General features: G+C 38.1%; 3 protein-coding genes across 7 annotated transcripts; 2 read left to right on the top strand and 1 right to left on the bottom strand.

Moving 5' to 3' along the window:
• Positions 1 to 1,310: 1,310 nt before the first annotated feature.
• camk2n1 (calcium/calmodulin dependent protein kinase II inhibitor 1) lies at positions 1,311 to 11,362 on the bottom strand. 5 transcript variants are annotated; one of them, XM_078948133.1, is made up of 6 exons: positions 10,925 to 11,362; positions 10,600 to 10,707; positions 8,419 to 8,578; positions 6,473 to 6,533; positions 4,179 to 4,445; positions 1,311 to 2,172 (listed from the first exon to the last, which is right to left on the bottom strand). In XM_078948133.1, exons 1-6 carry the CDS (start codon positions 10,992 to 10,994, stop codon positions 1,999 to 2,001), a joined length of 840 nt encoding a protein of 279 aa, XP_078804259.1. In that variant the 5' UTR covers positions 10,995 to 11,362; the 3' UTR covers positions 1,311 to 1,998. The 5 variants fall into 5 exon arrangements, with proteins under 5 accessions (XP_078804259.1, XP_078804260.1, XP_078804257.1 ...); XM_078948134.1 differs by having other exon boundaries at positions 8,455 to 8,578; positions 10,925 to 11,361; XM_078948131.1 differs by having other exon boundaries at positions 6,473 to 6,614; positions 10,925 to 11,360.
• Positions 11,363 to 16,718: 5,356 nt separating this feature from the next.
• Positions 16,719 to 20,460, top strand: LOC101162676 (trypsin-like). The gene is made up of 5 exons (XM_004069165.5): positions 16,719 to 16,803; positions 16,942 to 17,092; positions 17,850 to 17,991; positions 18,881 to 19,147; positions 19,991 to 20,460. Exons 1-5 carry the CDS (start codon positions 16,743 to 16,745, stop codon positions 20,141 to 20,143), a joined length of 774 nt encoding a protein of 257 aa, XP_004069213.1. The 5' UTR covers positions 16,719 to 16,742; the 3' UTR covers positions 20,144 to 20,460.
• Positions 20,461 to 20,583: 123 nt separating this feature from the next.
• LOC101171740 (cytidine deaminase) lies at positions 20,584 to 23,465 on the top strand. Its single transcript, XM_004069280.5, has 4 exons — positions 20,584 to 20,898; positions 21,688 to 21,799; positions 22,681 to 22,738; positions 22,914 to 23,465. Exons 1-4 carry the CDS (start codon positions 20,640 to 20,642, stop codon positions 23,052 to 23,054), a joined length of 570 nt encoding a protein of 189 aa, XP_004069328.3. The 5' UTR covers positions 20,584 to 20,639; the 3' UTR covers positions 23,055 to 23,465.
• The last annotated feature ends 3 nt before the right edge of the window (positions 23,466 to 23,468 follow it).

The raw sequence follows: 23,468 nt of genomic DNA, 5'->3' as shown, positions 1-23,468 counted from the left end.
TATTTTTGTTTATTGTCTTTTTAAATAGTCAGCCTTATTTAAGTGGCATTGTTTTCCCCTCTTTTGATCCAAATGTATGCGTAATAAAAATGTGGCAAAGCACCAAAATGCATCATGACTAATGCATCACTATTACAAAACGTGTTCATCCTTTTATTTAAGTCTAACTTGTGACTTTTCTTGATTAAAGAATCAATTAAACTAGGCATTTCCACCATGAATATCAACACAATTCTCAGCAGACTCAGGAGTTACCTGATTCTCTTTGAAAACATGTTGGCCTTTCTCTGGTTTACAATGTCCTTAAAGGCTGGACGGTTTGCTCAAACCTGCGTGGCTTCAGGGCACCTCTCTGTATGAGGAAACAAATTCACAAAGTTTTCCATCCACTGCCTCCAATCGCAACACAAAGGCTTGTCTCAAAAAACAGGGGCATGGGTTAACACGCCGGCAATTCTCGGAAGATCCTAAAGGTTTTTACGCAGACAATAAGGTGACACCTGATATCTGCAGAAGAGAAAACGGACACAGCTTTTCTTTTTAATGAAAAGGGCAATTATGATACACCCACTCCCTCTGGACCTGAAGTGAGCATGGCAGTATCACAAAATCCATCTTTCATCATCGTCAATACTATAAGAACAAACCAGCTTAAAAACAAAAGAACCTTTTGCATTTAGCGGGTTGTAGTTTTTAAAACTCATAGCAAATATTTATATCAAACTGCTATTATCTGCATCCAAACACTTAAAGATGCTCACATTATTCTACAAAATCGTAAATTGTACGCATTTAATTGCTATAAATAGATTTCTAAACCACTTACTCTGTTTCTAAAATGTGTTTTTACTCTAAAAAACGTCTGTCAGTGTAAAGCCTTTAGTTAAAAGTGATGAAAACATTTAGGTTCATTTGATAGTTTTGAAAGTTAGCATGACTGATTTGCATTATTTCAGGGTCATCTGACAATAAACACAAATTTAATGTAAAACAAATAAAAGTTTCACAGATTTTATCATAAAAACTCCCTGTACATGTTGTTTGCTAAAAAAAAAAACATATTATTTACCATAATTGTTAGAAGGGGTGAACAGATAAAACTTTAACTAACACTTGTGGTTAAAGTCGTTTTTGATGCTAAATTTATGAAAACAGAAGTCATTTAGTCTGCACATTATAAAAAGTGAATTTTGACAGAAAATATCTGTTCAAATTAAATATTAAATCATAAAAAAGATAGCTGACAAACATTTTGCAGATATTACTTGTTTCTATAGTGTCCAAAAATAAAAAAAAGATAAAAGCAAAGAAAAGCTGGAGAATTTTACCAAAAGAGATATTTCGGAATCATGACAGAAATTTAAAACTCCAAACTTACAGATTCACTAAGAAAGAGTGAAAAGAAGAATAAGTCTTCGTGACCAAACAATGAGAAATCAGCTAAAGGAAATGTGATAACATGACAAACAAGACAGATGATAGTTTAATTAGGAATACTGCAATGAAATTGGTAAAAGTGAAATCCAGTAATGGCATGTGAATGTAGTTTAGAAAAAACAGGAACATTTTTATTGTCTGCAAATCAGATAAAATGAACGATTTCTGCTGCTGAAATTGGAAATTAATTTTAAGTCAAGCTATTCCAAATAGAAAAACACAGACATCTGGACATTTTTCTCATCAGATTAAATGCTGCCATTAAAACAAACATTTTTAGGGCTGATAACATTTATTTTTGCAGTGCAAATTGAATTTTTGCCTATTTCTCTAAACTCTAATTCTAAATAATTTGACTTGCGTTGTTGAAGAAGGATTTGTCTGGATTTCACTATTTTTATGTCAATAGTATTATTTTCTTTTCGAAAATAAAACAATTAAATGTGTTGTAGGTTTTGCAGATGTTCCAAAAGCTCTATTCCATGGTTTAAAACCCCCCACCCCCTCCAGATCTAATTACTCAAATCATTTTCTTCATTTATTTGTTGGTCCTCTCCCTGTTCATCCAAATCTGGCACAGCGTTGGGACGAGCTGTAGATTGTGTGGTCAATCCAGCGGCGAAATCTGGACACCGCTGTGTAGACTCCTGGAAACTTTGCATCACCGCAGCCGTTACCCCATGAGACCAAACCGTAGACTCGCCCTCGGCACATCAGTGGTCCACCAGAGTCTCCCTGAAAGGGTGAAAGGACACAGAATGGAAAAGCTTTCACATCCACGACATGCTGTATGAGAACAGGGGAGCAAACATGATTCAATCACTACAATGGAGTAGACGTCCCGACACTGCAAGCTTTCTGCAGGACTGCATCTGATGCAAAACCAACTGTAACCCTTGTGATATTCTAGGCACTTTAACGTTGGGAGTTGGGTCATCTAGACCCACTAGAAAGTGCACTGAACCTTTTTTCTTCAATGATTTGTGATCTTCACTGGTGTCCATGGATTACATGAAATCTTTCCACCTTTATCCACCTTTGTCATGGTAGGGAGAACACCTCAATGTACGGGTGGGGTCATCCAAGATAGCACAAGGGCTAATTGGAAGCAGAAGACAGACGCATTACTAGATTAAGATCATGCTTAAACTTTACCAAAGTGTCAGAATTTGGAGGCACATGTTGCTTTTATTTTGTATTAGTCAAAGTAAAACTACAAAAGAAAAGAACAAAAAGAAAAAAAAAACATGAAAAAAGAGAAGAAGAAAAATTAATTCTCTCTCTCTCTCTCTCTCTCTCTCTCTCTCTCTCTCTCTCTCAATCTTTCTACATATATAAATATATATAAACCTGAACATGACTTAACATAAAGGAACACAGTTTGAAACTAACTATATGTGAGAAAATGGATCATGGCCAAACCAGAAAATTAAAAAAGGAAAATACAATAATGATCATAAAAAACTTTTTATTGCCACTCAATTATACTGAGGGGGGAATAAAACAACAGAAATCGTTGTGATGATTTGAAACACAAAGCAAGTGTGAACCTGACAGAGGAGAAGATGAAATATCTCTGAACTAAATAAATTCCATTTTTATGGGATGTTCATTTTTTTCATCTTATATCAGTCATCTTCTGCCCCGTGAATAATCGAATGTTTTGGTAAGTGAGGGTTTAAACAGACAAAAAAAAGATATTTTTTACAGTATCTTTACTAGAATCATTTTATTTATTTTTTTAGTTTGCGTTATTCTCTTTAGTTTGTCTCAAGTCATAAAAAGCTGCTTATTCACTCTTTGAATTTCACTTTTTACTCACACTTAAGGCTGAGTGCAAACTCCTTCTGAAAACACACAAAATCATGAAAGCACACTGTTGTGCATGGAAAGACCCACTCCGATTTTCTTTAGCCTCTGAAGATGGAGGACAAGTATAAAGAAAATTAAGTTAAACCATACACATTTCTGAGTATTTCTTTATTCAAATCGTTGTGAATCAGGACCCGATGAAAAAATACTTTTGGAAAAAAAAATCCTCTTTGTTTTCCTCATCTGAGCTGGAATCTGGATCTAAACTGTACAGCTAGATAGTTCAAATCTTGCTCAACATTTTTGTTGCACCTTTAATGTTGGATTGGGGGTTTGTGGGGCTGTAAGCTAAAGTAAAAACAAATGGATGATGGGAAGTGGGGGCGGCTTATTCCATGCCAGCAGTCCTGTTGACAACTCAAAGAAGGATTTCCAATAAACCTCTGTCGCTTGGCAGAAACTATGTCCTAGAAAACGTTATAGGTTTTTGGATTTTGGCTAAATATTCATAATCAAAAGATCACTGGGAACGCTTTTACAACAGATCAAAAGATGAGTGGGGTGGGACTTCAAACAGTTCACTTTAAAATTATGTTTTATTGAAAATGTTTCATCACATTTGCTTTTTAGAGCTTTTATTTTGATTTCTAAAAGCATGATTTTTTGAGACTGCACTGGTACATTTGGTTATGGCTTAAGCGACACAAATATTAACAGCATCTTCATATTATCAGAAGGACGTTCTTACTAGAAGGATGGTTTTGTCGTAAAGTAAAATAACGAAGAAAGTCAGCAAGTAAGTTCTGACTGGTGGTCACCTTAAAGCGCATCTTTGAAAGTTCTCTTGTAAAATCTGAACAGTTCAAATATTGTAAAAAGTTTTCAGTGGTTTAAATAAAAATGTCTCTCAACATTTATGGGATTTTCACCTTGCAAGCATCTTTTCCTCCAGCCTGGTGTCCAGCGCAGATCATGTTTGCTGTGATGTTCCCATCAAAGGAGTCGCTGCTGTTGCACTTTGCAGTTGAAACAACAGGAACATGGACTGTCCTCAGCGTGACAGGGCCCTGTACTCCACCCTGATTGTCGTACCCCCACCCAGACACCCGACACATGTGGCCTGCGACCACACCTGTCCCCTGCCTGGGAAGAGGAGCCAGTGACACCATCCTGTTTAAGATCATCGGCGCTCGAAGCTGGACAGAAAAAGAGATAACATTTCAGTACTTTGGGAAAATAATATGCCAACAATATTCACAAAAAATGTACCCATAAGTCCTAAAATCCCTCTCAGGGGGTAATAATTAAATACAATTGTATAAAAATTGAGTCTTTTGAAGTTATTTGTTACTTTAAAGAGTCTTTGGAATTGACTCCCTTCTCCTCGTGTAACGCAGTGAGCTTTTGCAGCCCACATCCACGGATGGGGCAGGCCTGTCCTTTCTCATTTAACTCAGAAAAAAACTAATGACTCCTTCATTTAAGATTAAACGCCAGCGCTGTTCAGCCATGGAAGGAGCCTTTCTGGAGAAAGACGAAAGCTAATTGAACAAGGTCACACAAAATGTGCAGTGGGTTGGTTAAAATGAGCTTTTGAGTTGACAAGGTCATGAGCCGCTGCGGAGCTCTTACTGTTGGCAGAAAACACTGTGCTGCTCTCAGCCTGCATGTGCCTCCTTCTGACCCGGGTGGGTCTCTTGTGGATCAGCAGTTCTACACTGCCTGCATCTTGACTCTCAGCAGTGAGACATACAGGGTTAGAAGATGAGAGCAGTGTGCTTATTTACCAAATAGTCAGTATAAATACTTTACTAATAAATTCCAGACCTTTCTTTGACGGCTATGCTAATTTAAGGACGCTGCTGTTGGAAAACAAAGTGCATTTTGTGGCATTTGGAGTCTTTAGATCGTGTGCAAATTAGTTTCTCTTCACTGCTTTCTCCATCTTTTCCTACAATTTCATGCAGCATTTTCCTCCTGGCTTTTTGCTGTGATCTGAATTTATTTGATGTTCCAAACATTTCCTCTTGTGCAGGACACTTTCTGATTCCATTTAATCATTAATCCTCTAGTTTTATATACAGTTAAAACAAGCTGAAGCTCAGTTCATAAAAGCACGGATGCTCTTTTAGAGCTAACTTTGCTTATTGTTATAGCATTTTTTATTTTATCCATTTAAAAACCTTTTCATGTAAAAACATTTTTTGTGTTGCATTTTTTACGCAAACTTGGCTTTCTGCACATAAAAGGCTAATTACCATTTTATTTATCATTATTATAAATCTGTTTTTGGTCATGGTTGTGGGAAGCTTCTCTTGTAAACACTATGGTCACATTTCCCAAAATCCCACGGCGCGGCAAACTCAATGCGGGTTTTCCAGCAAATTTGGCAGGCAGCCACGGAGTTTTTAAGAAAAAATTTGGAATTTTTTCATATTTTTTGGCCACTGACCAATTTTTCTATACATCGGTCAGTGGCCACCCGACCACATTTTGCAATGATTGACTGATAGAAGGTTCCAAAATGTGATGATTTTACCCAATTTCACACTACTACCCTTAAGCCACCCCCAGCCCCTGTGCTGCCATCCCAGTGCCCACCATGTGATTGTTTGAAATCGCATGGTAACAGCGCAAGCACTTGATGAGGGCTGTTGGCTGGGGGCCCATGTCAATCTGGCGATCTGTGGGTCCTGCCTTCAAATAGGGAGATAGCATTGACAACGTTGATGCTACTTCGATCGGACCTCTTGGACTTGGACTTTCTGTTTTTTTGAGTGATGGTGCTTTGCCCTTTCAGGGTTTCTTGGGGGGCATGCTGTACAAAAATGTGTAACTTTGTAAATTAAGTACCAGTGGCACTTGATATGGACAGGCGCCATCTGGAGACATTTGCATATCATCCAATCAGAGCTGCTGCCGGCGGCGATATGGCTCCCACTGCCCCCAGCCAATGTTGTAAAGGGATCATCCCCACCTGACTGACAGCCGCTGGACATCTACATTCATGACCATGCCAATGATTTTCAAAAAATCAGGCGGCGGGATAAAATCTTGAAGGTTCTTCTGATGCCTCCCCATCGCACGGTGGCAGTTGTATTTGTGACCGTAGCATAAATTCTGATGGCTAGGCTTCTATCGCTTGATGAAACAGAAGCTGTATAAAGATCCACGTTTGTTTCAGAAGTTGAAGTTTTCGTTTCTGTGAACCTTTGCACAGTACCTTAATAAGCATGATGTCAGCGTTGTTGGTGCTCCTGTTGTAGAGCGGATGGGTGACCAGCCTGTAGGGTTTAGCATACTGCTCAGTACCCTCGAAGACATTTACTTTGTAGTCACCTGCAACTATCATCATCTGGTCTGCCCTAAAACACAATGATTTTATGCCATAAGCATAAAAAAAGGCTCAGAAAAATCACCTGATGGATATTTGATGATTTGACTCTCATTTTGTATCACAAAAAACAACTTTTATAAATCTCAGGCTGGTAAAAAAAAAAAAAAAAAAGAAAGAAAAAAGAAAACATACTTCTTACAAGATTGTCAAATAGTAATCTTACTCCTAAAGCTTTTATTCTTGCTTCAACTTTAGAGTATAGGATTCAACTTTTTTTTCTTTTTTTCTTTTATTGGCTGCTATTAATTACTGCTACCCAAAATGAACACGCAAACAAAAAAGTCTGATTAATTTTAAAAGCCCATAAGAAAACTGTTCTTAGGTTCTTAAGACGAAGGCATCTGTTGGAACCATCTGGACGAGTCATTTCCTATTTATTTTGAAAAAAGGTGGTTGGTTCCGTATGGACAAAGCATCTAGAAAGTTTTAAATGCTTGGTCTATTAAAGAGTTTGACCATATAGATTGTTTGGTGAGGGTCAGGGTCAGGGTTAGGAGGAGCTTGAGTTTCATTCATCTCCTGCTTAATATCAGAGAGTTGTTGGAGCCTATCCTGCTTCAGTTAGGTAAAGGTGGAGTACATCCTGGACAGTTTGACCATCCGCCATAGGACCACGCAATTACATTCACACCAAAGGAATACTTCACACTTTATCACCAGTTGATTCATGGAGCATGCTTTTAGACTGTGGAAGGAAACTGGAGTGTCCAAAGGAAACCCACACAGGGAAAATATGCAAACCCCACACAAAAGGTTCAAACCCCAGGGTTTTTTTGTTCTGGGGCAAGAGTACTAACCACTACTCCATTGTGCAGCCCCCTAATGCAGAGTCTTTTAATTTTTACACACAAAACTGGACAAATCTTTGATATGTTCAGGTGGTTCTAAACAGCTAATATTTAAAAAATTTCTTTGTAGATTTTTCTGAATATCAAACGAATTAAGGATTCTTTAAAACTAAAGAAAGAAGAAGCAAAGCAAAGAAGCTCTTTATAAAAGTTCTAACTATGCCCCCACAAACAAATCAGTCTGTTGAAAATGATTCCCTAAAGAGACAAAACTGTATGCATTTATTATTTTATATTATTCCAAGAAGACAGTGGTGGTGTAGTTGGGTTCTTTCTGTGTGGAGTTTGCATGTTTACCCCGTGATTGTGTGGGTTTTTTCTGTACACTTTGGTTTTTCTACCAAAGTCCAAAATATAGTTGGCATCTTTGAAAGTCAAAACTCAGGTATTAATTTATTTTAAGCATGTAAAAAGCAATATAAAATCATAAATATGACCACCATCTTCAATACTAAAATAAAACAAGTCTCAGTTTAACTAATTAAAAAAATCGTTTGAAAAATTGATAGATAGAAGCTAACAGTTATTTAAATCTGTCCCTTTATCTACTTTTCACATATTAATCAATAATATTCCACAGAATTATGTTTTCTCTTTTTCCACAATCAATATTTGGCTATTTCATCAATTTAAGATAAATTTTTCTTTGGGTTTGAATGTGTGTGATTGTCACCCTACAGCAGACTGGTGATCTGCTCAGGATGTACCCTGTCTTCGCCCAACAGTAGCTGGGATAGGCTCCAGCAACCTGAAAGCCATTAAACAGGTTCAGACGATGGATGATTTCAAGAAAACACTCAAAATGAACTGGATTCTTTCACATTATTTCTTCCAAGAATGATGCAAGCTTTCCAAAAATAATGCATAAAAAAGTTTTTATGGCATAACTTAAGTTGACATGTGTTTGATGATAACTCTTCTTACCCGATGTTACAGTGCGCTGCAGTCAAAACCCAGTACCTGTGAACGAGGGATCCACCACAGAAGTGCTGTCCTCTGGAGCTCTGCAGGGACACAATGTGTTTGATGGAATGTGCTGCTGCAGTGTAACCCCCTACGATACGGCTCTGCATCTGCACGCTGCCTGCAAGCGCAAACCCAGGGAGAAGTGGTTGTCAGGCTGCTGATCAAGCAACCATACGAAGAACAACCCAGCAAAATAACACGAGGAGGGTGGAACATGAGGTTCTCAGAAAAACAAAAAAAGGAGCAATGACAAGGGATCCATCAGGGAAAACCAATAAATGAACAAGCAGAAGTCATAAAAATTAGGTTTGAAAAAAGAGGAAGTTCATTTTACAAACTTCTTTCAGCAGAACCTGTTATGATGCTTACACAGAAAATAGTGCATGAAAATTTATCTCCTATGTTAGTGTGGATCTGCTTTTAACCCCTTCATGTCTGACTTAAATTCCAAATGAGAAAATGTTTTCAATGTATTTTTTCCACTCAAGGGAATGCTAAATTAAGTGGAATCCTGTATTTTAACAGTTGGCTTTGTATCAACCACAAACAGCATGAAGGGATTAAATTATAGAAAATATGAGTCACAAAAAAAACATTTCTTGTCTTTTTTTCATACTTTTTTTTAAGCTTTGACACCTTGATGAGGTAATCCACATCTAAAAGCCTTCAACACTGCGGCCTCTGGATTAACTAAATCGTTTAAATTCCATTTATCTGCATCATTAAATGTTTGTAAAATGAAGAGAAATTCTGTAAATGTCAAAATAACTTTTTTCCACCCCCTTTTGAAATTGTCTGATCCTTTTCCTGACTTTGTAACTCTATTAACTAAAAAGAGAAAACAAAGAAGTGGATTAGCAACTTCTTTATTCAATAAAACATTTAAAATAATAAGATATGTTCTTGTTTTTTAATCAGAATCTTTTAATGTCATTGCAATTGTAAATTGTAATGAGTAAACTGTTACCAAGAGACATCGGTTGGGCAAAAACGAGAGACAGCCACAGTGTGCAAATATGCAGATGTACAAGGTTGGCATTTTTAAACAGAAGGGCTAAAGGTAATGTATAAAAATAAAACCAGTGCAGTAACAAGAAAAAAGACAAATTTCCGACAAAGGTAGAGTGTCTGTGTCATTGACTGGAGTGTGTTTATATGAGTGGGCGTTCAGTAGTGACTGAAAACTACGTGTTAAGCAACAACAGCAACCCAAAAGACCCTGGAGCCACATAAAATAATTCATTCATTCATCTTCTTTACCGTTTATTCCCTTTCGGGGTCACGGGGTTGCCGGAGCCTATCCCGGCCACTTGGGCGTAGGCAAGGGATATCCTGGACAGGTCGCCAGTCTGTCGCAGGGTAGAATATCCTCAATCACACATCCATTAGCTCTCACACTCACACCAATGGACAATTTAGAGTTGCCAATCAACCTATGAAGCATGTTTTTGGATGGTGGGAGGAAGCCGGAGATCCCGGAGAAAACCCCCGCATGCACGGGGAGAACATGCAAACTCCACACAGAAAGGTCCCCCATTGATGTTGTGTTTTTCATGTCCCCCAGCCGGGACTTGAACCGGGGGCCTTCTTGCTGTGAGGCAAGAGCGCTAACCACTGCGCACCGTGCAGCCCTCACATAAAATAATTATTTCTGTAAATTCTTGGTAAGTTTTTAAAGATAACAGAAACAATAAAAGATGTTTTTACCTTCATTAAATAAAGCGCCTTGGCAACTTAGTGTCAAGATTGAAAAAAAACGATTGAGCAAAAAAAAGTTTGCTCAAAAATGCACTTTGGGTTTTTGTTGGTTAAAAAATGTCTTTTCCTTAATTTTGTAAGAAATTAATTCATAGGTTAACTAACAAAAGTTCCATCTTTGTTAAGTTTGAAGCCTCTAGTTATGCGAAAGGTTTTTCATAAAACCGAACAAAGTTTGGTTAGAAGTTGACAAACAACTGGCCTTAGGTGTGTGTATTCAACCATATTATATTTGGCATTGAATATTGGTTTTAGAATAACACGGAGCATCCAAGTCATTTTTTGTTATGTTCGTTTAATCGAAGCGTAAGTTTTAGCCATAAACATCGGGGTCCTCCTTAAAAACAGATAAAGAGAGCAGAAAAATAGCTGTATACTCACATCGAACAAATGTTTGATCCAGAAGCAAATAATAAAAACACATGAGCAGCTTCATCGCAGCAGATGAGACCCGGTGCAACCAGACCACCTGTGTCCTCTGTTTCTGTCCTGTAGCCCAAACAAATTCACACTTTTGTATGGACAGTGGGAGTCATTCCAATCAACCTTTATGCTCAAGTTTCCTGTCAAAAAGAAAAAAAAGTAATAAATAAAGGGAAGGTTTCTGATTTCATCGTTGGCCACACAGCAACGGCTGATGGAGAGAGGAAGGACCAACAAGGTTCACATTCAGAAACTATTCACTATCACAACTCTGTCTTCTCACCCTGCCGACTGGTGGAAAGGCCGTATGTTGTTGCCATAGCAACGCAGGCCACTGTGCCAAGCAGGTTCATCTATAGTGTATCAGCACACTCCGCCTGTTTCATCATCCCGGCTTACTCGCGTTGAAATGTCTCAACAGCCCACAGTGTACATTTGTTTCTGTGTGCGTCTGTGTGTGTGTGCGTGTTTGTGTGGGTGTGTGGTTTTTTTGTTGTGAGGAGACTCACATCTGAGTAGAAATGAGACAGAGGGCCTTTAACACACAAGTGTGTGTCTGTGTGAGTCATCAGCCATCAGGGTCAGCAGTGATAATAACCCTTCATCACGCGGATGATGACGATGACCCCTTTGGCGAATCAACATCATCTACAGTGTGGAGGAAGCGTCCTGCCTGACCTCTCCTCATCCCTCTTTTACAGTAAGGTGAATAATTGATGGTTCGCACAGCGGAATTAGAAAGCTTGTCGTGGCCTTTTCCTGTCAGGGATTTCCCAAGAAAACACATCCCAGAGGTTTAAAGCAACAAACACAAGTTTTCAAAAGGTTTCTGTTTTAATAAGATAACGTTTTACGTTGTTTTTCTTTGTCTTTGTTTCTTTTTTTACCATTTGATTAAGCATCTTTCATCTTAAATTCCTTTAAATTCCTTTACTTCCTAAATTGAAATGGATGAAAAAATTACACAAAGATTACAACAGAGGAATTAAGAAGTTGAAAGTCAAAGGTTAAAAGTAGGTCTAGTGCAGTGTGGGCTGGCCATGGATGCCTCTGGGGTGGGTGAGGTCTCAGGACTCCCGGACGGTGGGTCTGGGCCTGGAGCACCTTGGGGTCTTCCCTATCTGTTCCTCCCACTTTTTAGCCGGGGGCTGCCGGGTCTAGTCCTCCTGGTCCGTCTCCATGGTGGGGGTCCGGCGCACGTGAGGGTAGTTGTTTCCGGGTCTTTGTTTGACAAGGGGGCTCTTGGGTGCCTGGATCGTCCGGGCTGCCCCTGGCTCTGGGGTGTGGGGTGCAGGGCCTCCTGCCTTTGCTGGAGCATTGTGATTGTGTGATTGAATCACACATTCATTCAAACCACCTGCTTATTCACTTTTGCACAAATACGGACATGGGTATTGTCTTTAACACCGCTCTCCAATAGTACTGGTTATGCAAATCCTGTCTGTGTGCAGACGTTCATTTCAGTCGTTGCGCCCTGTGAGATAAGTCTGTGTCTGAATATACTTAGAGCCTGTGAGTAGATGTGTGCAGACTGTTAGTGTTTGTATTTGAGAACTAAGTCATGCAATTTACTTATGCCACTCTTCTGTAATGACTCTGTATTATCAACTGTTCCCCCACACCCCCTATCTCCCCTGTCTTAACCCCTAACCCCCCATCTCTAACATCCCATCTCTAACCCTTCATTTTTCTGTCCTGTCCAACAAAGAATGCATGTAAATATAATTATTATAAATAAAGTTTAGCCTCAAATATTAAAGGGGTTTATACAAATATACACTTTGTCTATGATAAAATCTGTCTGACAGAGGAGGGGCAGCTGTTGGACATGACAGGTTAAAAAAACACACAGGTCTTGATACTTAAAGATTCAAACGGTTTGAGCCATTTTAATGTCCAAATGTAGATCAGTCTGGAGTTTTGGAGCAGCCTCCGCTGTTCAGAACTGCTCTCAGAAACCTGAATATGGAGCGGATTCTTTGATCTAAATGATTTCTCCTGTTTGCCTGGAAGTCAGAAGGTTCTGTCTGTTTTTTTTATTTCTTCTCTAATGACGATTCAAAATCTGAACACATTTGAGTGTAAAATAAATAGAACTGTATGTGAAAAGAACGTGCATGACTGTTTATTTTTTATTTATTTTTTTTCTTAACTTGTTCTGTCCAACAGCTGAGCAAACAGATTAGAGCTGAAGGCTTTTTGTGTTGGACAGGTTTTACTATCACAAAAAGAGGTTATATAGCTTCAAGAAACTAGAGTGTAGATTTGTATAAACCCCTTTTTGTCGTATTATTTTTTATGTATTTGTTACATTTAGTGTGTGTGGGGAGGGAGAGGGGAAGAATGTGAGGGGAGGGTGGAAGAGAGTAAAAGGAAGAAAGGTGAAAAGGTGGGGGATACAAGCACTGATTTGAATAAGTTATTATTTTAAGCTGTAACAATTATACCAGATCTGCTGGAAAGACGAATGTTACATCAAAGGTGAAAATCTGACACTAAGATGAGCGAGAAAAAAAAAAAATTCTGTCCATCAATACACTGTGGGTAAGGAGGAGGGATGAAGCAGAGAGGGAGCAGTGTGGCAGTGTGCACGTGCACGTGGGGGTGGAGATACATGCATGCTGCCGACGTGAACCGTGTGTTCATAAAGGGAGCCAGATCCTACCCAGCCAGACCAGCCAGACCAGGAGAGGGGAGGAGAGCCCCCCAGGCCAGAAGCCCCCCCAGCATCCGGACCCAGGCAGCCCGGGAGGGGAGGAGGAGGGGACCGCCCACCCCACCAGCCAGGCACAGAGAGGGCCCCCCTACAGGGGCCCCCCCAATGCCCAGAGGCACAAGCGAACCCAGTGTCCGGCCCCCAGGCCACAAGACAGGAGCGCTTAGCCGTACCAGGCGGCAGCCATGGGGGCCACCGGGCGCCGGACACCGAGACAAAGGCCAGGGACGAAGCCAGGGCCCCCGGAACCCATGAGCTGGCCACCACCCGACCGGCGCCCCGTCTCCGCAAGCCAGCCCAGGCACGCGACCTTAGCAACCCAGGGATCGCCACGCACCCACAGCCACCCCCCATAACCCTAAAACCCTACGCACTACAACCACCCCCCCCCGCCATAATATCTGAGCCCCCCTCCCCAACCGGCATGACTGTTTTCTATGGTGGCCCTGAAGCGCAATTCACATCAACAAATCACTAGATGCACAAACATTTTAAAGATTACAACGACAATTAAAAATAGCAAAACAAATCTTGATAAACATGATTTAATTTAAGAAATAAAAAACTCAACTAAAAATGTAAAAAAAAAAAAAAAAGATACAGTAATTTCCAGAAAAAAAAAGGTTAATGTTATTGTGTTTTATTTTTAACATTTCATTTTGTTTTCTGGAAAATATTTCTGTTTTCTGAAATGTTTTTTTATTCTTTTGGTTTGTAGAATTTATTTTTCTAAAATAAAATGTTGTTTTGTGATATTTGTTTTGGTTTTTTATTTCAAACTTTAAAATGCTTTTGTGTCGATTGATTTGTACCTCAGGGCAACTGTAGTTTTCCTCAAGCAAACAAAACAAGACTGTCTAATCAAGAAACACAAAAAATATTATAAACCACAGGGGTCTGATTGTTGAAGTAATACATTTAAAGGTTATAAAATGTCTAACTCTTTTTAAGTTTAAACAAATGCATCTTTAATGATGCAAATGATCATCTGAGAAAATCTGATTTGACACAGAAACAGTCAAAAATGATGAAAACTAGATTTCATCCCAAATTGAATTTGTTTCTGAAGGTCCACATTGTTTTTTTACATGCTTGTTGATGTTGGGGACACATCTGAGATGGACAAGTAGATCTGCTCTGCTAATTGTGGGATTAAAAAACTAAATTCTTTCCGTTTCCAAATTCAAATGGAGTTGTGTGTTTTTGTGCCACTAAGCAACTCTAGTTTTAGATTATTATTTTTTGACAGATTTTCATTATTCCTCCATATCTTGTTTAATAATTCTTTTTTTCATTTTTCAATTAATTCATGAATAAAAATCCTAACTAGGTTTCACATATCTATGCATGTGATTGTTTGTTGCGTGTCATTTTTGTTGGTTTGTTGCATTGCTTAAAAAACACGATTTTAATTCCAACAATGTCTTAAAATAACTTAGTTTTTTATTAACGTAGTTAATAAAAAATAAAGACACTTTAAATATTCTTTTTTGCATTCTTCACTTTCCTTTTTTTTCCTTCTTTTTCTGAGTTCAATAGAATTTCAAGTGTGAAGGGGAATTCTGACTTCAAAGTTCATAAACTGGTGATTTTTGCCCATAACATTTTTTTTAACACTTTGCCTTTCATGTAAAAATGTAGTGTTTTTTTAATGTTTCCATATTTCTTTTTTATTTCTAAAACTCTTTGTAAGATGTCAAAAATGGCAGCATTTCTGCGATGTGCTGCTCGCTGACTCATTGCAAAGATTTTCTCCCTCACAGGCTCGTTCCCTCCATCCGGCAGCACAAAGGCATCCTGCACATTACAGCATCTTCGCACCTGAGGGAGAGCAGAGCGGGCTATCACCTTTCACCCCTCACGGGTGTAATGGCACATTGGGGAGTGCACACTCTTTGGATGTTATCGGTGCCAGGCTGCAACATGAGTGTGAGCTCAGGGTGACTCAAACAGGAAGTTTGATTACAGTGAATCCCAAAGAAATGGACGAGACTGAAGGAAAGGGCGAAGAGCGCCTTAAATTTGACCGGAAACAGATTTCTCAACATCTCATCCGTTTTTTAAAAATATTTCCTGTTGTGTTCTGGCACAGCTCAGGTTGAGGCAGAGCTGGAGGAGAGATGTACCAAACAAAGACCATCTACTCATGCTATCATTTCTCTGGCTGGGTTGTTGGGTTTCATCTCAAAGCCTTACTTTGTCTCCACCGCTCGACAATGGGTTGAAGCTGTGAGAAAAAAAAGCCACTGAAAGAACAGTGCCATGAAAGAAAATGCTGCTTCTTTTCATACAGGGTCAGACTCCCTCCTCTCTTGTTGTTGCTGTTGGACAAAAACGTTAATGAGACGAATAATAAGAGGGACAGGCGTCCGTATGCTATAAAAGACGACTAAGACTTCCCAGACTTCATGAGGTTGTGTGTGTGTGTTTTGGACTTGACTGGATTCTGACTTTGCTTTTGAGGTGAGACAACTTTATGCGCCATCATTACAATCATTGATAAGCTGTGGCACTGCAGACAAAGGTTATGAATCTTCTTTTTTAAATTTCAAATGATCAATTGAAACTTGGCTCAAACTTCAAGTTAAACCGGTACATTGATATGCATCAAGACAAATATGGAAAAACAGATTATGCATCAAAAGATTTAGAACAACTTTTATTTAATAAAAAATCTGCGGCTCTTACATTTTTTTAAGATGCACATTTTCGCATAAACATAGTTCAACATTTCCTCAAGCAGGATTTTCACATGAAATTCAAAGCACTGTATCAGGTTTGCCTTGACTTTCTTTTTTAGAGGTCATGAAAACTTATCACAAAACATTTTAAATGGTGAAATATTGTAAAATTCTTATTTAGGCAAATTGTTTTGCTTTTAGAACAGTATAAATAACTGTTATAGATGTGCAAAAAGTCTGGGAAAAATCGGTTTCTGCGATGCCACAACTGATCCTTTGGGCCCTGCGGCACAGGGTAGACCAGGCTTGGTTTTCATAGATCACATGAGATTTAAACGTGAACACCTTCCACCTTTTGTGTTGCTGTAGGACTCCCATCTACAAAGATGTATCTCGATCTGTTTTACTGAGAAGGAGCTCCTACTCACAAGTGATTGCAGTGAAACAGAATAAGCAGTGTCAGGTGTGACACCTGTCAGCTAGTTTTACCCAATCGGTTGATTCTTACTAGAAAAATCAACAAACAAGGGTCGAGGTTTTTTTTTTACCATGTTTGCATCAACTTACATTGAAATATATTGAAATTCTAGTGCAAAGCTCTCAGAGTCACAGTTAAGACCAAGGAAAGAAATTAAGATGAATCGCTGTACAAATTTACATAAGAAGTATTTACACCAGAAAAAAACAATAAAGCACAAAATAAGATGAAGCTGGCTCCCTCCTGTCACCACTTTCTGCTCATCCTGCTTAGTGTTATTCTGACAGGTGAGGAACACTTGCAGACTGCATAATATATATATATGTATATTATATATGTATGTTGTGAGTCAGTCAATAAAAAATGAAAGCTGCTTTTGTTCCACAGAGAGCCATTCTTGAATGAGAATTGTCTTTGGATTTCAGGCATACATGGAGGCAGGATCATCGGGGGTACAGTAGTACAGCCTCATTCCCTCAAGTACCAGGCCTCGCTGCTTTACAGAGACTCCCACTTCTGTGGAGGAACCCTGATACACCCCCAGTGGGTGGCATCTGCTGCCCACTGCTGGAGACCGTAAGTGATCGCACCTTCATGGCTGCAGCATCCACAGTTTCTCACTTACGTCAATAATAAGCAAAAATAAATAAATAACTGTCAACTTTGGAGAAATATTTCTGAATGACAAGCATCTTCTTTACAGATGAATAAAATGCGTCAAAGTTTAAGGCAAACAGCCTGTGAATTTGTGTCGCACTTCATTTTGATTGAATTCAAAACACACATAAGTATTGCTGCTGCTTCTTGGTAGGGGGGTAATTTCAAGTTCATCCATGTAAATATAATTTAAAAAAAGCAAACATTTTGAAGCATTTAATCTATTGGATATCTTAATTTGTCCAAAATGACAAAAAAGATTTTTAAAATTCAATTAAAATAAATATGTTTGAGGTGAGTTTAACTGTATTAAAAAAACTTGAATTTTTCCTCATTCTTTTCCTTTTTATTAATCTTTTTTAGTAAATAAAAACATATAGTGTGCTGTGTGAAGGTTTTGTCATCTGCAATTGTATTTTTTCTATTTAAGACATAAAGGCTTTCACCTGATCTATATAACGTGGTCAATACTTTTAACAAAACACATTTTTTTCTGATGTGCTTTTTACTAACAAAGAATATATACTGCATTAAAATACAGTGTTAAAACCGACACAAACAGATCCACTGAAAACATTGCATGCATTTTGTTTATTATTATGATCATTATTATTACAGTAGCTCTTTAAGTGACTCCAGAAAGTTCGATTTTGTGTGTTTTTCTGTGTTTTTGTAGGAACTACATGATAAAAGTGGTTCTGGGGGAACACAACCTTAATAAGGTGGAGGGATCTGAGCAGATATTTAGTGTCTCATTGATCATCAAACATTACCAATACAATTACTGGATACTTGACAATGACATCATGCTGCTTAAGGTAAGCAAATACATTCTAATATTTACCTTATTCGCGTTTGACTGGAACAACGTTTTGTGCGTCAGTGTAAGCTGTGCATATCACTATTGATTCGGATCAAACAAAACATTACTTCAATCCTATTCAAAACTCAAAAATTTAAGTGAACAGTTGGTAAGAAACTTGTTCTTTTAAAAGATATACCTTGGTTATATAAGATCCAAGTTCTGTCAAATTAAGACTTTTTTCTTCCTAAATTAAAAAGGATAGAATAATTGAATGTCTATTGTTTTCAGTGAATGTATTTGATTTATGTAACGTTTGAAATAAACAAAATAATTTGTCAGGCCAGCCTCTGGCAGCCCAGTGACCCTGAAAGGGACACAGCGGGTTAAGAAAATGGATGGATGGAAAAATAAAAGAAACAAACACATTTTCTCTTGAAATGCTTTGTGTTTTTAAACAAAAACTCATTTTATATCCGTAGAAATTAAAAGGCAAAATTGTTTTCTGCGTGTAAACAGAATTTAAATTACATACATTTATTAAATTTAATTAATTTTATGCAAAAACTAGAACAATATTTTTAGCTCTTCAGACCAATTGCTAAAAAACAATGTCAAAGACGGGAAGTGCCTTTCAAAATAAAAGACTACATTTAAAATCTATATAAACCTAAAACAAATGTGAATAACTGCCAGTTGTCTGAAACAATCCTCAATTCCCAAAATGCATTTAAAAAAAGAGTTTAAGTAAATATAAAGAAAAGGAAAAATGTGAAATTAAAGGAATTACTTTCTGTACTTACCAAAGGCCTAAATAAAAACCGCATCATTATGAAGCATCATAAGGAACAATTGCTTCCACTTCACTACAGAAGATGTATGAAAATGTGTTCTCTGTGCTTCAGCTGGACCGTCCAGCAAACATCAGCGACATGGTGGAGCCGGCCCCCCTCCCAGAGAAGAACGCACCTCCTGTGGAAAACTTTTCCCAGTGCACCGTCAGCGGCTGGGGGGTGACGGGCCTCTACAGTCAGAGCCTCTCCTCTGAACTGATGTCTGTCAGTGTGGATTACTTCTCCAACTGCTGGAGCTTCTACTACTACTACTCCTTCATGATCACAAGCAACATGATCTGTGCAGGTTCTCTGGATGGAGGGAAGGACTCCTGTCAGGTGAGCTTCAACATCTGCTACGCTCTACCTGGAGGATGCCATTTGGCTCTCACTCCAGCTGATTTCACCAAATCATTCACTTTAACACGTATAGATCTATTTATAGAATGCATCACAAAGATCAATTTAAGAACTTCCTGAACTGAAAAACACTTTCAGGAGCAAAAGCACAGGCATTGAAATAAAAGTGGTTTTTGTTCGCTTGACAAATGTACAACACAATGCGACACACACACTTTTAAATACCAAAACAAATGTGTGTATTCCTATCACACGAAAAAATAATACTTTTTAATCAACCAATTTGTTTTATTTTGTCCAATTAGCTAAATTGATTGAAGCTGTGCATGGAAACCAGTGAGTTTGGAAGGAGAAACCTCTGCTGTGTTAACATACTCAAAGGAATCGGACATTCCATTGAGAACCATAACTTATGGCGAGTTTCTATGAACCCCGCCTGTGGAACGGTTTCCCAGAGAGCCTCAGGACCACACAGACTGCTCATGTGTTTAGAGGATGACTCGAGTTTTAATCTGGCTTTTAACGGGAATTTAGCAATACAATTATTTTATGTTTAATTTATTTGGTGAATCCTTTTGTTGTTTTGTTACTTATTTGAATGGATCTTTTTTAAATTCTTTTGCAATTTTATCAACTTTAGAGATTTAGCAAATTTTGCCAATTAAGGTTTATTTATTTATGTTTACACCTGTAAGTATTTTATTCCTTTTCATTTTTTTTTTGTTTTTTCATGTGAAGCTCCTTTGTGCTACATGAGTATGAAACGTGCTTTTATAAACAAAGTTAGATTTGATTTGATCCAATATTATAACATCTCTGCAGGGGGATTCAGGAGGCCCACTTGTCTGCAACGGTAAATTTGAAGGCATTGTCTCTTGGGGCATCGGCTGTGGCTATGCGTCCTACCCTGGTGTTTACACCAAGGTCAGAAACTACCTCATCTGGATTGACCAGGTCATCCAGAGCAGCCCATAACTCCTCAAACCACAAGAAAGTACTGAATAAAATTTCAACTGTCCCAAAAGGTTTTTTTCTTTCACTTTGTATTCCTGAACTTACTAGATAATTTATCTTCAATCTTCAAAACTTGTCTTAAATCTGCAAAAGTATCTTATTTTAGATTCTAAAAATCCTCATATTTCTTTTAAAGGTCCTTTAAAATGATCAATAAACTAGATTATATAGATGTTTGAAACTTTAAAAAGTTTCACCTCCTGATGTTTTTCTGTCTGCTACCTACATTTTTCTTTAATCCTGAAAATAAAGAGACATATTTTGTCAGACTAAACCTTCGGATTTTGCATCTTTTGATCCATCCTGACGCAAAGAAGTCATTCCATTTAGGGTCAAACCTGCTTCAAACTACAGGAAAAAAACGTTCTCATCCTGCAGCACAGCTAACGGCCTGACAAATGATTGGCTGAGATCAGGCGTCGTGCCTCTGCCCAAATCACATTTAAAGCTGAACTGCATGACAATCATTCACCCACTCAGTGCAGAGGTATCACACACAGCCTCAAAGCCAACCTCACAAACATCAAGCATGGAGGAGGTCAAGTCTGGACAGAAGATCACAAAGATCCAGGATGAAGGCTCCAGAGACCTGTCCCCAGAAACAGTTCAAAGACTGATTTTTCAGTCTCAGGAGGCGAAGAAGAAAGCGTACTGTCCTTACAGCCAGTTCAGAGTGGGAGCTGCTCTCCTCACCATCGACAACCGTGTCTTCACAGGTGAGTCGCACCTCATCCTCTCTGATTCAGTCATTTCATGTCCTGTGATGCCAAACAAAACCTAAACCAGATTAAACTGATGATCAAAGAATCATCCGGCTTTCACGGCTGCTTGGTGACCCTCAGCAAAAAGTATATACATGTACTACAAGTTTGCTTAGTCTATACTACGGTGAGGTACTTGAAGCTTACATTTTTATGTACTATTGTACATTTTAAACAATACCAATTTAGTCTGAAGTACACATACATGGTATACTTCATAAAATAAACTTCAAGTGTAGTACTTTTTGCAACATTTTCAGCTCTGTGTAAGAAGAAGCAAATAATAGCGACTCAAATCTTTTTGGGAAAAACTTAGGAGAAGAAAAAAAATAAAACTTCAATCTGACATTGAAGTTGTCACACAATGTTAATGATTAGCTGACAGGGGAAATGACTGGACTCCAGAGTGAAGGTTCACATTTCTAATTGGTCATTACAACACCACATGGCGCAATTTTCAGATTCCAAATTTGAATTTTTTGGATTCAAGTTCTTCATGAAAATCTGTTTCAATTGCAACTTTTGTCCGAGCGAAAGTTTTCTCCTTTTGTGTCAAAATCCCTGCACACATGAAAAGGCTTGACAAAACCTTGAAAGGCTGCTGGAGGTCCAAAGGCTCACTGACTATTTGATTAAGCTATAGAAAAAAAAAATCAATAGGCAGCCTCTTTACAGAGAAAAGGACCCCTTTTTCTTTGGGACATATGCATTTGGTCACTCTGTTTTGTCCCGTGTCTCTGACAGGCTGCAATGTGGAGAATGCATGCTACAACCTGGGAATGTGCGCTGAGCGAAATGCCATGGCAAAGGCGGTGTCAGAAGGACACAGGAACTTCAAGGCGATTGCAGTCGCCAGGTGAAAAAATGAAACCGCCATTTTTGAAAATTCACTCCATCAGACACCAGCATCTTTCGCCCACTTTACAAACTTCTTTGTGTTTCTTTTTGCACTTCAGCACACCTTAACAAATTATCTTAGCGATGTGACCATTTCTGTTGAAGCAAATGCTCGTATAGTAATAAAAAGTCAAAGCATGATTTCTCTACAAAAACATCTCTTTTTACACTTCATATAAAACAAAACTAAGTGTAGGATGGAATAGCTTGTGTTATATCTTGTTGCGTCATTTGATCTTGAAAACATTTTATTTTAAGCAAAAATACTGATTTAAAATATGTTGTTTATGTTTTTGTGATGATGAATGGTCTAGGAATGAAGGGTTTAAAGACACTGGACGGTTTTATTTGACTTATAGCGTGGAACAAATGCATTTAGCAACAACAGGACAAAATTTTTAAATGAAACAATTACAAAATTATAATTTGTCGACACATTTATCTTAAAATGTGTAATTATACTCTTGAAATGATTGCAGTTTAGAAATAAGAATAGCTGTGGTGTTGTAGTGCAGGCAAAAGTGAATAAATGTACCTATGATAACAATTTAAACTATTTTTTGATCAAAAGATGGCTATTTTAAGACATATTACCAACTACCAGAGCAGTATACCTGAATATGAGTGTTTATAGGTGATTTCAAGATTTCACTTACTCTTAAAGGGGTGTAATATATTACTAATTATTTTAAAAAAAAATCTCACAAAGACAAATTCTTTTAGTTCCATTGGCAGATTTCTTCACTTATAACAAGGAAAAACATCTTGAATTCTATATTTTTGACTTGCTTTGAGGACATTTTTTATGAAGTTGCTTCGCTTTCGTGTTTCCTGCTGCAGTGACGTGAGGGATCACTTCGTTTTCCCATGTGGAGGCTGCAGACAGTTCATGAGAGAGGTACTGTTGGGTCATATTGCTTCATTCTGAAGGCTCTGTACCTTCAACACGTCCAAAAGATCCAAACATTCTTTAAAAAAAAAAAATGCAAACATTTGCTTCAGCTTGACAAACACATTGAAGCATCTGAACAAGAAGATATTCCTGAGTCACATTTACTTGTGTTTTTTTCCAGTTTGGGACGGACTGGGATGTTTACCTCTCCCACCCTGACGGATCTCACAGAAAGATGACTGTGGAGGAGCTGCTGCCCTTTTCTTTTGGCCCTGAAGACTTGTCCAAGAAGAAAATACCTCACACTCCCAATGAGTACTAAATGGTTTCCAAAAAACCTGCGTTCAAAAAGTCAATATTTACCAACAGTTTTAAACGTTGCAGCAAATTTTCATTCATGTTTAAATTAATAACAGAAATTTGTGTCTTTCCACGACCGTTCCGTGTATGTCTACCAGACTTTTCACGCATGTACAACATTTATATGGCGTGTACGGCATTTATCACGTTAAAATTATGTAATTGACGCACAAATTACTAATGAATTTCATGTAAACAGAACAATAATTACGCACAGTTCATGTTTTACGTTGATTTATCTGTTCTCTGCGTGGTTCATTTCCTGCAAACTGTCTTTCCTGTTTAAATTATTTCCAGAATATATTTAATGAAAATGTTATTAAAGCTTCCACTTTAAATGCATGAGAATATGCTACAATAAACCATAAAGGAAGAT

The sequence above is a fragment of the Oryzias latipes genome, chromosome 5, assembly GCF_053564925.1.
Source record: "Oryzias latipes strain Hd-rR chromosome 5, Olatipes_Hd-rR_3.1".
Classification (NCBI taxonomy): Eukaryota; Metazoa; Chordata; class Actinopteri; order Beloniformes; family Adrianichthyidae; genus Oryzias; species Oryzias latipes.
Note: the sequence above shows the minus strand (reverse complement) of the source record. Positions and strands in the feature narration are given on the sequence as shown.